The sequence below is a fragment of the Cebus imitator genome, unplaced genomic scaffold (assembly GCF_001604975.1).
Source record: "Cebus imitator isolate Cc_AM_T3 unplaced genomic scaffold, Cebus_imitator-1.0 Scaffold132, whole genome shotgun sequence".
In the NCBI taxonomy this organism is placed as follows: Eukaryota; Metazoa; Chordata; class Mammalia; order Primates; family Cebidae; genus Cebus; species Cebus imitator.
Window position 1 is genome coordinate 949,063 of NW_016107447.1, and position 15,486 is coordinate 964,548.

The 15,486-nt window shown below is 36.3% G+C and overlaps 1 protein-coding gene across 2 annotated transcripts in view; it reads left to right on the plus strand.

Annotated features, from left to right (window-relative positions):
• Positions 1–15,486, plus strand: part of STK4 (serine/threonine kinase 4) — a 105,338-nt gene that overhangs the window by 42,952 nt on the left and 46,900 nt on the right. For both annotated transcript variants that reach the window (XM_017541199.2, XM_037742994.1), the window contains exon 10: positions 13,764–13,921. In XM_017541199.2, the coding sequence (XP_017396688.1) occupies positions 13,764–13,921 (158 nt within the window). The remainder of the gene's footprint in view (positions 1–13,763; positions 13,922–15,486) is intronic.

Genomic DNA, 15,486 nt, shown 5'->3' on the forward strand with positions numbered 1-15,486 from the left:
AGTTAATGGGTTATAATTGTGTTCTCATTTGAATTCACAAATCCCCTTCATATAAAGGTAGGCTTTATTCTAGAACAGACCGTTATTTATTTTTAAGTGTATTTTAAGTAACCACAGCGACACACTAGGGCAATGTCTTTATTTTATTTAGTTGGCAGATTGGATACCTCATACTTGGCGAAGTTCAAATAAGAAGTCAGCCAAAACATCTCAAAATAGTAACTTTTTCTCTCCCTTCCCAGATTTCTCAGTGTACTTGACACAATTGGTATTCTTTTGCTGTGGCATGGTACCATGCATATAGTTTTTAAACTGTAATCAGCTAAAGTGGCCTTATTTGAGTAATTGAATAAATTTTAAAACTAATAATTCTTGTGTAGAACTGACTTGAAAGTTATTTTATGTATCAAATAAATATTAATAATGATATTTTAAAGCTTTTGTCACCTGGTGTCTTCAGTTTTAACTTTACTTATTTTTATGTTGACTACATAAAACTCTCATGCTTTCTTTGGGAATAACCTTTGCCCTTTTTCCTTTTTTTAAAAAATTGATTTGCAGCCTTTCTTTATATTTTGAGTACTACTTTTTTGCCAGTTATGTACATTGTAAATAGTTTCTCCTAGCTTGTGCCTCATGCTTTTAACTTTGCTGAGTTTTTCTTAGCGACTTTCATGAAGTTACATTTATCTAAGTTTTTTTAAACAGTTATGCTTTTTGTGTTATCTTTAAGAAATTGTTTGTGACACAGATGTCTGAAAAATAAGTCAATTTTTTTTTTCTAAAAGTTATAAAGTTTACTGTTCACAATTAGAACTTTCTTTAATATATCAGGAATTTGGCCGGGTGTGGTGGCTTATGCCTATAATCCTAGCATTTTGGGAGGCTGAGGTGGGTGGATCATCTGAGGTCAGGAGTTCAAGACCACCCTGGCTAACATGGTGAAAACCTGTCTCTACTAAAAATACAAAAATTAGCTGGGTGTGGTGGTGCAAGTCTATAGTTCCAGCTACTTGGGAGGCTGAGGCAGGAGAATCGCTTGAACCCAGGAGATAGAGTTTGCAGTGAGCCAAGATCGTGTCACTGCACTCCAGCCTGGGCAACAGAGTGAGATGCTGTCTCAAAATATATATATATATATATATATATATATATATATATATATATATATATTTTAAGTCAAATTGTTGGGAACCAGGACTAAGGCTTATGTTATAGTAAATTACAGTAAAAGTGTATGTGTATATATGTATACACACCCACACGCACAGGCACATACATATATTCCTGATATACATTAGGAATTTGTTTTTGTTTGCAATATGAGCTATAGTAGTCTGTTTTATTTTTTCCGTCTGAAAGACTTGCTTTCTCCTTCTATTTAGGTCTTTGATCCTATCACCTTCTCAATCCTTCTTTGACCATTTATCTACAATAGATTTCCCATCCCCTCCTTGTTTTTCTTTTTATCACAGATTACTTCTTGAAATTTATATCAATATTCTCCCATATAATTTTTTTTTTTTTTTTCCTGAGACAGAGTCTCATTCTGTCACCAGGCTGGAGTGCAGTGGCTCAATCTCGGCTCACTACAATCTCTGCCCTCTGGGTTCAAGCAGTTCCTCTGCCTCAGCCTCCTGAGTAGCTAGGACTATAGGCGTGGGCCGCCACGCCCGGCTAATTTTTTGTATTTTAGTATAGACAGGGTTTCACCATGTTGGCCAAGATGGTCTTGATATCTTGACCTTGTGATCCACCCACCTCAGCCTCCCAGAGTGTTGGGATTATAGGTGTGAGCCACTGCACCCATCCTCTCCCATATAAATTTTAGGATTAGCATATACAATTTTATAAAATACTACTGGAATTTTGACTTAATTGCATTGGATACATAGATTAATTAGGCAGAATTGCCGTCTCTGTATTAATTCTATGCATGAACATGGTTTATCTTTCGATCCGTTTGGTCTATCTTTTATATTCTTAGATAATTTTGTAATTGTATCCACAAAGATGTTGCAGGGCTTTTTGTTAAATTTATTTTTAGGTACTTATTTGTTGCTATTACAAATGGCATAGTTTAGAAAATTTTTGTTTCTAACATTTTTTTTCCATAGGCAAGTACTGTAGATATTTATGGATTGCTTTATTCATTGTAACAGGTTTTCTGGAGATTTTCTTTTTAAAAAAATGGAGACAGTCCTATTGTCTGTCAATTATGATTATAGTTTTCTTCTTCTTCTTCTTCTTTTTTTTTTTTGGAGACACTGTCTTACGCTGGAATGCCGTGCCGCAATCCTAGCCCACTACAGCCTTGAGTTCCTGGGCCGAAGCAATCCTCTTGCCTCAGCCACCTGAGTAGCTGGGACCACAGGCATGTGCCATCACACCCATGAATTTTTTTTTTTTTTGTAGAGATGGGATCTCCCTGTGTTGCTCAGGCTGGTCTGGAACTTCTGGGTGAAGGTAATCCTCTCTCCTTGGCCTCCCAAAGTACTGGGATTACAGGTGTGAACTGCCAAACCTGGCCAAGGTTTTTTTTTTTTTTCTTAAGATGTCCTATACATTGTTGCATAGTAGAGCTGGTAGTGGGAGTTCTTGTCTTGCTGCTCACTTTAAAGTCTTGGAATTTTTTAACATCGAATCTGATTTTGCAGCAGAATTTGGTTGATACCCCTTACTAGGCTAAATAAGTTTTGGTCTATTTTTAGTTTAAGAGGTTTTACTTAAAAAAATTTCTTTAATTGATGTTGTTTTGTTGTTTTAAAAATTTGAATACTTAGCTTTTTTTTTTTTTTTGAGACTCTGTTGCCCAGGCTGGAGTGCGGTGGCGTGATCTCAGCTCACTGCAACCTCTGCCTTCCTGGTTTAAGCGATTCTTCTGCCTCACCCTCTCTAGTAGCTTGGGACTACAGGCGCATGTCACCACACCTGGCTATTTTTTTTGTATTTTTTTTAGTAGAAGCAGGGTTTCACCATAGTGGCCAGGCTGGTCTCGAACTCCGAACCTTGTGATACACCCACTTCAGCCTCCCAAAGTGCTGGGATTACAGGCGTGAGCCACCACACCTGACCTGAATACTTAGCTTTTAAATTTTCTTGCTTACTAATACATTCAATTAACATTGTAACTTTTTCTTTTAGTTCTGTTTTAGCTATATTCCATACATTTTCATATGTGGTATGTTGTAAATATTTTCTTCCAATGTGTGGTGATTGTGCTATACACATTTATTTTTTAACCCATGAATTATTCAAAAGTGTTTTTTAATAGCTAATGTATGATTTTTATAAACTGCTTATTTTAAATTTCTAATTTAGAGAATTGCAGTTGAAGAATGTGATCTGTGCTATATCAGTTCTTGGTTGTTTTTTGAGACATTTGTGGCCTAGCATGTTATTAATTTTTATTAAATGTGTTTTGTGTGCCTTAGAAAGAATGTATTTTCTAATTGTTTGGTGCAGGAATCCACATTATTAGCAATCAGTTGCTAACTGTCTATTCTTTACCAATTTTTGATACTTGATCTTTTAGTTTCTGAAGGAGATTTGTTAAAATTGTCACTGTGTGGTTGTGGATTTGTTTAATTTTGGTATTATTAATGTATGTTATCCAAAGTAATATGTTGGTGGCACTGAATACCATTGGTAGTACTGTGAAAATGATGGAATTTTGTACATATTTTCCGTGTTTTATATTAAATTACATATTTTCTTTTTCTTTTATCTTACTATGCAGAAAAATAGTTTCACCATTATCTATTTTCAAACAAACTTTTTTTTTAAAGGAGGAGAATTTCTTCTGTGTTTTAGTTGATCATTATGAAATAGGATGTTAATATTTAGAGCTAAAATGAAAAGGGCCTGGGTGCAGTGGCTCATGCCTGTAATCCCAGCACTTTGAGAGGCCAAGGTGGGTGGATCACTTGAGGTCAGGAGTTCAAGACCATCCTGACAAACATGGCGAAACCCCATCTCTACTAAAAATACAAAAAATTAGCTGGGCATGGTGGTACATACCTGCAATCCCAGCTACTCAGAAAGCTGAGGCAGGTGAATCACTTGAACCTGGGAGGCGGAGGTTGCAGTGGGCTGAGATCATGCCACTACGCTTCATCCTGGGTGATAGAGCAAGACTCTGTCACAAAAATAAATAAAATAAAATAAAATGAAAAGAATTAATTCTATACTTGACATAGAAAGAATCCAAACTTTCAAAACATTATTAAATTTTTAAAAAGTAAATTATGTTCAAAAACAAAAATATATATATATTTTTAGAGGGAGAGATAACAAAAACATTTTGGAGCCACTGAAGTAGCTTGATTTGCCCAGATTATAGCTTAGCAGTTAAATGCTTTTGTCCCTTGTGAGAAAATGACATGCCAAAGGATGGCCATTTGTCATCTAATGTACCCATCCACTAAAGATTTGACATGTAGCGGTTCTCCCTCTTAGGATACATTGGCGATGTCATGGTTTTCTCATCCTTACCACATTCCCAAGAGATGCATAGCCCTGGTCACCCCTCTTCATCTCCAGGCTTAATAGGTCAATGGGAGGCAGAATTTGGATTACTAATTTAAAGTGTTTCCCCTGACTCAAGCCTTCAAATTAGGTTCAGTGAATTGAAGGGAGTGAGTTGATGATACCTCTTTAAAATTTGTACTTAGTTCATAAGATTCTAATTTTTCTTCTAGAGCAACAGCCACATTAATCTCTTTGAAATAGAATTTGAAAGCATAATGACATAAGTTAGGGCAACTCAGAAACATGCTTTAGTTAAATTACTGAGACAGTATTATGTGGTAAAAACATTGTGTTTATAGTTCCTCAGAAAGTCCTCAGTTTCATGAAGGCACCTAGTGTTGCTGTGAGTTTTCTCATGTTGAAATCAGGTGAACGGCCAGTAAAATCATTGTCAAAGCGATTTTACTTCAGCACCGCCCATCAGATACTGATTTTGGAGCTGCATAAGATAGAAATTCTTGACTCAGAGCCTATTTTCTTTCCATCTGCAGTTTGAAAGGGGTTGTTAGAACATTGCCTCCCTTGTGTGTTATCTGTCTTATTCTCTGTGACTCAGATGATGGCATTTGCAAGTACAGTAATTAGGACATAAAGTACTGCAAGTATTTTAACACTTCTTTTACCACAGTAGCCTCACTGTCCAATTTCTAATCGCTTCAGGATTTAAACATCTATCATCAGAGTATTGTGTTCATGTATGCTTGTCACTCATGGTTAGCATCATATGAGAGTTTCAGATAGCATAAGTGCAGTTATGCACCCCAAAACTAAAGCTTAAAACATTTGGTTTTTGTTAGAACCCTATCTCTGAGTAAGGGCAAGGGAAGGACAAAGATTAGCGGAGTCAACGTTGATTTTTAGAATCAGAGTCTTTGGCTTGAAACTTTGCTTAGGGTCTTATAGACCATGTCACCTTAGTCAAGTCCTTTCCTTTTTGAACCTCAGTTTCCTAGTCTGAAAAAAAATGGGGTACAAAAATTCCTATTTTGTAGTTTTGTTGAGATATGAGATTATGTATATAAAATATTTAGTGTGTAAATGCTCAGAAATGGTATTAAAATGAGTCTTTTAATGTATGAGGGTGTTTTTTTCATTGGACCTAAACATTTCTTCAACCAGTACTACTTTTCTTCATCCTAACTCGTTTTCTCTTGAAAGTTATGCTTTAGTTTTACTCTTGGTATTAATGGTGTTTTGTAAGTGCCACCCCAAGAATGCTTGAGTGCTGGCATGAACGTAGTTGAGCTAAAGGAAGGTCATTTGTCAGTTTCAGTGACATTTTACCATTGCGCCAAGAAGAGAGAGGGAGCCTCTATGTGTGTCTCTGTGTGTGGTGTTTGTGTGTGTGTGTGTGTGTGTGCGTGCGTGCATGTATGTGTGTTTGTGTGTTTTAAATTCCTTGGCCGTAAGATGATACATGTTTTTAAAATCTGTTAAATAGCTCAGAATACAAGATGACAGATTTTAAAGAGAGCCAGACTTTAGATACACATGAGCCTTCTTTTGTAAAGTTTCAGCCTCTTATCTTAATACAGCGGAATTTATTACCAACTGGGTTTTTTTTCCATCCCTGAAAGATAATCGTGGTGGTTCACTGTGCATTTTATCAGTTGCTCCCTCATGGGTGAGATTTACAATAGAAGAGCAGACATCTTGGTACTTAGATTTTTCTCACAGTTTTAAAAATAATTCAAGGTTGTTCTGCCAGAATGGAGACCAAATCCTAATTGTTTGTGCAGTTTTTCTTATTGTATCCAGATGTTGGGCCCACTTTTATCTTTGGAAACCATTAGTAGTCTTGATTCTTTTGAGATCAGCCAAAAAGCACAGACTCCTGGTGCCTGAAAATTCATTCAGAACACTCTGCCAGACCACATTTTAGGATATGAAAATACCAGATCTCAGTGTGACTTGGGTGAAGGGCTCAAGACCTATGTATTTTGAAAGATAGCTGCTCTGGTATAGTTATATTGGCAAAAGGAGAGCCAAGAACAGCCATGGGGGAAACACATTTGTTTCAAGAGAGGGCAGTGGCATAATGGTAATGAAGAACAAAGGAAAGTGAATCACAAAAGATATTCTTTGGTCCTTAAGCCTAAGAGGCAGATAAATCTTTGTGGATCAGTTAGTGGAATATAGTATTTCTGTGGTGCTTTAAGCTTGCTGTTCTGAACTTCTTTTGTTCAGCAAGAAAATGGAGATACATTTTAAAATATCAATTTAAGTGGACCTATAAAGAAAAAGCAGATGATTCTTTTCAAATATTTATGCTTTAGAAATATCAACTTGGAATCAGTATTTGTTAAAAATGAATATTTAATGCCAACCAAGAAGCATTTATTAGATAGGCACTATGTGTCATTAATATGTGGAGTACAGAAACAAAATGAAACATTCACTGCTATCAGGAACTTATAGATTAAAAGGGGAAGATGACATTTGTCATTATCATTATCTAATACTTATGGCGTGTGTACAGCACTAATTGTTCTTTCTAATTCCTTATGTATAGATCATTACCCTAGGTGCTTCAAATAATAGTATTTGATAATGGTGCAACTTAGTAGAAAGGACCTCTACATAGGAAGGTAATGAAATACTAAAGACCAATGCTAGGTAAGTGGTATAGAAAAATGTTAAAGAATTTGTGAAAAGAAAGGCAAGGACTCAGATATGCAGGAAGGCTGGGGAAGAATGTTAAAGGCAGGTGCCAAGTCAGAAGGGTAGTTACGTGTTTTCAGTATTCGGTTGGCTGAAGCAGATGTGGGTGTTAACTGGATTTTGGAAGACCTTGAATTCCAAAGTAAGGAGTTTGATTCTGTTGTTAATAGGGTATCTGAAGACACTTTGACTAGGAAAGTGATAAAATGGAGTTTCAAAAGACTGTAAAGGGTGAGACCAATTAGGAAATCTTGCGAGAAACAAGATGTGGACCATTTTCACCTGTGAACTTTAAAAAATCTTTTTTAGATGTGCTGCCTCTATAGCTCATTAGTAACCCTTTGAATTTTGGATTTAGATCCCTTTGAATTGATATATTTCAGTTCACCAGAATTAAAACAGCTAGAGCACCATTGCCCAGAAATTAAGTCAATTCATATAGAGGCAATTACCAAAAATGCTTAACTGGAAGAGTTATTCTGGGCTCCAGGAATGCTTATAACTTATGATTCCAGCAATTCTTAGTGGTTTCAAAGGACATTTAAAGGAATATTTATGGCCATACACAGCTACTTGGATAATGACCAGTGTAATTAAATGAGCTGATACATGTAAGGCACTTAAGTGCCTGGTAACAAAAACAAAATCCAAAACCACACACTCATAACAAATGTTAGAAAAAAGCAAACAAACGCTGTGATAAGAATTGCACATTAAGGCATATTATTCCAAGCCAGAGGAAAACATTTGCAGGATTACCAGAGTTTTTTCCCTGCAAATATTCATGCATGAAACAGAAAAAAAGGCAGGCTCTGCCCAGTTCTCTAGTTTGCACAGAATTAATTACGATTTAAGTAGAAAAGATTCATTGTAGGAATTAAAGAAATAGTAGGTTGACCATTGTGGTTTACTTAGTGACAGTCTGGAAAATAAAGGCTTGAAATTGAAGGTCATAAAGTTTAAGGTCTTGTAGATGGTCATTCCAGTGGAACAGTGGGCTTCAGTCTTTGGTCATGCTCCTTTCCAGGTTACTACCCAAGCATTTTGTTTTAGTTCGTATGAATCCTGAAATAAGAGCAAAGAGTAAAGGAAGGGTGTCTTGCTGCTTTAAAAAAATGAGTTACTGACATATAATTTATATACTATACAATTTATTAAAGTGTGCAGTTTAATGATTTTTAGTTTATTCACAGCGTTGTGCAACCATCACCACAATCTAATTTTTAAAGTTCTACTTTTTTTTTTTTCTAATTTGGAGACAGGATCTTGCTTTGTTGCCCAAGCTGAAGTGCAGTGGCATGATCATAGCTTACTGCAGTCTTGAACTGGGCTCAAGTGATCCTTCTGTCTCAGCCTCCTGAATAGTTGGGACTACAGGTGTGAACCACTATGCCCTGCTAATTAAAAAAAAATTTTTTTTTTGTAGGGACAGTGTCTCACTATGTTGCTCAGGCTAGTCTTGAATTCCTGGCCTCAAGCCATCCTCCTTCCTTTGCCACCTGAAGTGCTGGTATTACAGGCATGAGCCACCATGCCTGGCCACTATTTTTAAATTGAGATATAATTTATATGTCATAAAATTTGCCATTTTAAAGCATAGAATTCGGTGATTTTTGGGGATGCTAACAAGGTGTGGTAACTTTAAGCACTATTAAATTCCAGACATTTTTATCATCCCCTCAAAAAACTTTAATCCTGTTAGTAGTCACTTCTCATTCTCCTCTCACCCCCAGGCAACCATTAATCTACTTTCTGTCTCTATAGATTTGCCTTTTTTGGACATTTTATGTAAATGGAATAATATAATATATGGCCTTTTGTGAATGGCTTTCATTTTGCATAATATTTTTGAGGTTTATCCATGTTATATAGCATGTATCAATATTTCTTTTTGTTGCTGAATAATATTCCACTGCATGTGTGTACTGCATTTTGTTTATCTGTTCAGCAGCTGATGAACATTTGGGTTTTTTGGTTCCTTCTGCTTTTATGTAGCATTTTTCAAAGAAAAATAATCGGAAAATAGTCACTTATGAATTCACTTCTTTGTCTGTAGGCTTAGATAGATTGTTCATTTAGTTTGACAAATGCTGCTTACAAAGAAAAATAGGCCAGTCTTAGTGTAAGAATTCATGCATTTCTTCCATCAGATAAAGGAAGCAGAGCAAGATGTGGCTATTTTCAGGCTTCATTTGTCTGTTCGGTCCATTCTTCCTATAGCTTTAGGTTTCTTGTGTTATCATTGAATTGAACATTTTTATTTCTTGGGATGCATCTGAAAAATACACTAGCTCAAGTTAAAACAAAAACCCATCAGCCAGCTGAAGCCCTGGGGGACAGCATGGCCTTTAATCAGCTTGGATGATTCTCTCATGGTTTTCAACCTAACAGGCTGCTGTCCAACACACTTGATCATCTGTCTAGCTAAAGGGTGCTGAAAGAAAAGTTTAAAGATAAGGTTACTGGAAAAATTACATTTCCCCACTCTTTCTGCACTTAGCTTAATGGCAGTTCTAACCATGTGAAGAATCTTTATTTTGATTTTAGAGACTGTACAGTATGAGATGTAGCTCACTAAACTTAAAACCTGACATTTGGCATTCAAACCCCATCCTTGTTGGTTACTAGCTTTGAAATCTCCTGCGAATTTCTCATTTTGAAAAGGAGCAAAATAACACATGTCTTAAAAGATTCTTTGAGGATTAAGTGATATAGTACATTTTCTGGCGCTTGGTAGATGCCTAGTAAGTGTAAGGCTTTTTCCCTCTTCTGCTTTATATGGTGGTCATGCAGTTTGGATGAGACCATCATGTGAAAGCACCTAGCAGAAAGCCTGAAATTTGGAAGGTATTTAGCAAATGTTAGTTGAATTCGAACCTAGGTTTCCAAAGAATAGAACTCTTTTTGTAGATTTAGGGGTGTATGTTTGTGTGTGTGTGTGTGTGTGTGTGTGTGTGTGTGTGTGTGTGTGTGTGTGTATGTGTTTGTGTGTGAGAAACTGAAACTATCAGTTAGGTTTTGGTGCATATCAAACCACCCTAAAGTTGGGTGGCTTAAATTAGCCATTTTATTTAACTTGTTTCATGATTCTGTAGGTTGGCAATTAGGTTAAACTCAGGTAGGCAGGCATTTCTGGTCTGGGCCGATTAGCTCTGCTCTGTGGTCAGCTGATGCAATAACAGCTGGGGATGGCTGATTTATTTCTTGAGACATTTGTTGACTTGGGCCTCTTCACATAGTATTTCACCATCTAGCTGGCTCAATCAGGTTTATTTACATTATAGTAAAATGTACAAGAAGTTTTTTTCTTTTTGAGACAGGGTCTTGCTTTGTTACCCAGACTGGAGGGCAGCTGTGTGATCATAACTAACTGCAACCTTGACCTCCTGGGCTCAAGTGATCCTCCTGCCTCAGCCTCCCAAATATTTGAGACCACAGGTGCATGCCACCACACCTGGTTAATTTTTTTAAAAAAATTATTATTTGTAGAGACCAGGTCTTGCTTTATTGCTCAGGCTGGTCTTGAACTCCTGGGCTTAAGCAGTCCTCCCACCTTGGCCTCCAAAGTGCTGGGATTATAAGCATGAGCCGCCATGCCCAGCCTACACAAGAACTTTTAAGTCCCTTCTTGCCATACATTTGCTATTGTCTCAATGACCAAAGCAAGTTAGATAGCCAGGTCCAGAGTCATTGTGAGAGGACATAAGGTAAGGACGAAGATACCAGGAGGATATGTTGTGGTCATTTTAAAAAACAATTTATCTTAGATACCAATTATGATAGGAATGCAAATCTGTTTACTGAGAATTATTATCAGTCTATAAAATCAGATTTAGAACAAGTGCTGCAATTTAATGACAGCATTACTAAGAAAATATTGGTCACAGTAGGAATGCTGTCTCCTTCATATAAACTCAGTATGCCAGTGAAGCATTCTCACACATAAAGAAATAACCATTATGGTGGAGGCATTTAATTTTTGGAATCACTAAAACAAGAATCACTAACTATTTTTGAATGTCTGCTGTTTCTTGCAGCTAAGGTGGCTTCCTCTATCAGTCAGTTTGATTTTTCACTTTAGTTCTGTAAAATGTTATTATCATCTACATCTCTAGATGATATCTTTATTACAGTTTGAGTCACCTCTTCCATCTGTTAAAACACCAGCAACAAAAAATCCAAAGAATCGGAGATATTCTTGTCACTAAAATATTTGTTGAGTCTTAACAATTTTTCAGCTTGGTTTTTGCTTTATGCCCGTACACATCTAGTTGTAGCATGTTTGAGATTAGAGGCATCCAGTATCATAATCCTACTAGAGATAAGAACTTCTTCTTTTGAATAGTTATTAATAATTGAGCATAAATATGTTTTCATATGCTACTGCCAAGTCATAAAATCATGGAATTTTCAAAGCTGCAGAGAGCTTACGATATAATCTGGTCCTGTGTCCTCTTTTTGCAGATTGGTAACCTGTGGTTTTACCAAGATCATATAATCAGAACCAGAATCTAAATATTTGAACTACAGGATAGGGATTTACTTTCCAATTTTTTTATTGTGGTGAAATATACGTAACATAAAATTTAAGAAGAGGAATTTTTCCATTCTTTTATCTCCAAAATCAACTTCAGCTTTTTGGCAATCTGATAAATGTAACATTTTAACTAATCGTTTTGCTATAATTAAGTTTCTAATACATATGTGCCTTTTATTTGCAGCTTATATCTGAATATATGATTAGATAAAAAACTTCTTTTTTTTACAAAATTCACTATAGTTTTTGGAACTTCGAATTCTAATAAATGTCAAGTGTAATCAGGTCCCTGGTATTGATATCAGAAGGTAAAAGCAAATACATTTTAGATAGACTTTCTTATTTGTGGATTTTCATTGTTGAAAGAGACAAAGAACAGTTGGTGTTTTAACTCCAAAAATTAAAAATTTCAAAGAGGGTTGGTAAGAAAGAAGAACTCAAATATGAGGAAAGCAGATGTTCTCACTTTTTCATCTGAACAGTGATAGAAGTTAGACAAATGATTATATTCTCGCTTAACAGACATTTCTTTGATTTTTATGATATGGCTTAGAATTAGACCATAGGAATGTTATCTTTAGTGTTTCATCATCCCTGGTTTAAAGATTTAATTTCTTAAGTCCACCTGTATTGCAGCTGAAAGGAATTAATGAAGAACTATAGAAGTCTATTGTTTTATTGTTGGATATCATACTTTTTTTAAAAAAGAATGATGTCCTTATGGTTTTTGTAACAATTCCATTGGAGAAAAAGTTTTAAATTACCTGTTACTTCTGTCCAGAAGTCGCCATTTTTATTGATGAACTCAATTTAGTCATCTCTCTGTGCATATATAAAGTTGAATGGATGGATAGATAAACAGACATGAAAGGACAGAAATAATGAGAAGAGAGAGGTTGTTGCATGATATACGCAGCTTACTGTCAAATTTTAAGTGTGTATTTCCTAAGAAAGAAGATATCCTCTTTTGTTTGTATTTCCTAAAAAGGAGATGCTCTTTTTTGTTACCACAGTAAAGTGGTCAGAGTGATTTTTTTTATTTCTTGAGACACTGTTTTACTCCATCTTCCAGGCTGGAGTGCAGTTGCATGATCGTGGCTCCCTGCAGCCTTGACCTCCCGGGCTCAAGCAATCCTCCCAGCCTCCCAAGTAACTGGGACTACAGACATGTACCACCATGCCTGGCTGATTCTTTTTATTTTTGGTAGAGTTGAGGTGTCTGCCCAGGCTGGTCTCGAATTCCTGAGCTCAAGGGACCCTTCTCTTTTGGCCTCCCAAAGTGCTGGGATTACAGATGTGAGCCACTGTGCCCAGCATCAATGGTAATTTTTCTAAGAAGAGTTTTCCCGTCTCTCCCAAACTTCCTTCACTTTTGGATTATTGCTCTGATCTCTTACTGAGTGCATTCTTTTTGATGCTCAAAGTGTCCCAAAATTTACCAGTGAGAACACTTCAAGGTGGCTTTTTCTTTTTTTCTCCACATGTAGATAGTATTTTAAAAGTTAAATGGTATTTCATAGAGTAGATGAATCGTGATTTGTTTTCTTTTTCATGTATATTTTTCTCATTATTCCAATTAGATAATAAGATTATCAAGGAAAGTCACCCTGCTGTATCATTCCCTCTTCCTACTTTAGTACCTGTAGAGAATATTGTGTATGATAGATGCTAAATAAATATTTTTGCTTACTTCTCTTTTCATTCTAAGTATTACAGGAGCTATTTGATATAGGAGACCCCAAATGTATTATTTGCAGATTATCAGATTCATTGTATCACCCAAATCTTTCCATCTAGAAAAAGGGACCCCAGAGAAATTTCTGAATGTATTTTAGGGGGATCTTAACTCCTCTGAAATTCCATGAGAATTTTTTGAGCAAGCAGTTATACATTGTTCTGTAGTTTCACTAGATTCTTCAAGGAGTCCTTTATCTAACAGAAATATCCACTGATCCGGAGAAGACAGATTTATTTATTAAACTTATCTAAAATATTACAGTGTTTCTTTTCATTTTTCATTTTTCTTGGTTTTCAGGAAGGGATGAGACAATGCAGCCTGCCAAACCATCTTTTCTTGAATATTTTGAACAAAAAGAAAAGGAAAACCAGATCAACAGCTTTGGCAAGAGTGTACCTGGTCCACTGCAAAATTCTTCAGATTGGAAAGTACCACAGGATGGAGACTATGAGTTTGTAAGTAGTGTTGGAAGCAAATGGTTATGTCTTCAGGGGAAGTTACTTGAAATATCACACATCCAATTATGTCATTTCACTGAAAGTGCCCAAGCATTTTCTTGTGCATTTTGAGTCTCCTAACCATCTCTGACAGTGTCTCCTGAACTGAACGACAATATTTTGATTGGCATTTGAGCAGTTCTCTGGTCCCTGATTAGTGGCATCTTTTTCGCTTTCAAAATCCTTATTCACCTTTTCTTTTTGTCCAGTTTGAAATTGTTCATGGTAAGAGAAGTATTCCGTCATCAAATGAAATTGCAACTGTCTTTAATAGTTTATTTGGGATTTTGATTTTATATGTAAGAATTAGATTGGAGGGCGGTTGACACTGTTTTGTGGTGTCCTTGTTGTTTTGCTAACTATTCTCCTAATTTTAGCCATGCTGAAAGGATTATTCTCAATTTTTTCATAGGATGTATACATAATTATTCCAGTTTCATGTGAAAAACTGGATGTGTTTTCCTTTCTCTACTGTGGAACATTTTCCCTCAACCATAGCCGCTTATTAATGTTCATAGGAATTTACAGAGTAGAGCAGTAAAAATTTGGAGAAAAAGTAAGCTAAGAAGTCTGCATTTTCTTCTTGAATATTACTAGAAAAGATTTTTCTCTTCAGGAACTTTTTACTTTTACATTCTTAAATTCTGAAGTTTGCTCTTCAGCTATCTTAATTCTGTTGTTTATAAAAGAGCTTAGATTGAGCATTGGGCTTGAACTCTGGGAGGCCTTTCTAGTTCTGGCTTTCCACTATTCTACTGACTAGCCTAGAGGAAATGATGCCATTCTTCCATAACTTAATTTCCACTTTTATAAAATGGCAAGAATGTCATAGTTTATACAACTAATGATAGAGATCAGGGGAGAGAGATCCAAGATGGCTGATCACTAGCAGCTCAGGATTGCAGCTCCCACTGAAAGTGCAGAGAACGAGAGGACACCACACTTTCAGATCAATTTTTGTTGCTCACGCACCAGAAGATTCCCAGCGGAGGGGCCCCACAGGTCTCCAGCGCGACTCTTGTGGCCAGCGAGGCGGTTTTGCTGCTGCCTTGGAGCGGCGGTTCTCGGTGCAGAGTCAGAAAAGCACCATCAATCTTAAAGCCGCTGTTTTGGCCGGTGCAGTGGGTTGCTCGTATTTTAGCGCCGGGAATCAACAAGTTGGACGTCCATTCAGAAACCCAACTATAAAGACGGTAATTATAAAGACCACAGATGGGTAAATTTATAACGAAGGGAAGAAACCAGCCTAAAAAGGCTGAGAATACCCAAAATCAGAATGCTTCTCCCTCTACAGGGGATCACAGTTCCTCATCAGCAACAGAACAAGGCCCGATGGAGAAAGACTGTTCCATTAGCAGAAGCAGGCTTTAAAAAGTGGATGATAAGAAACTTCTGGGAATTAAAAGAACTTGTTCTAACTCAATGCGAAGAAACTAAGAACTTTGAAAAATGGTTTGACGAAATGTTAACAATAACACACAATTTAGAGAGGAATATAAGTGAATTAATGGAGCTGAAAAATA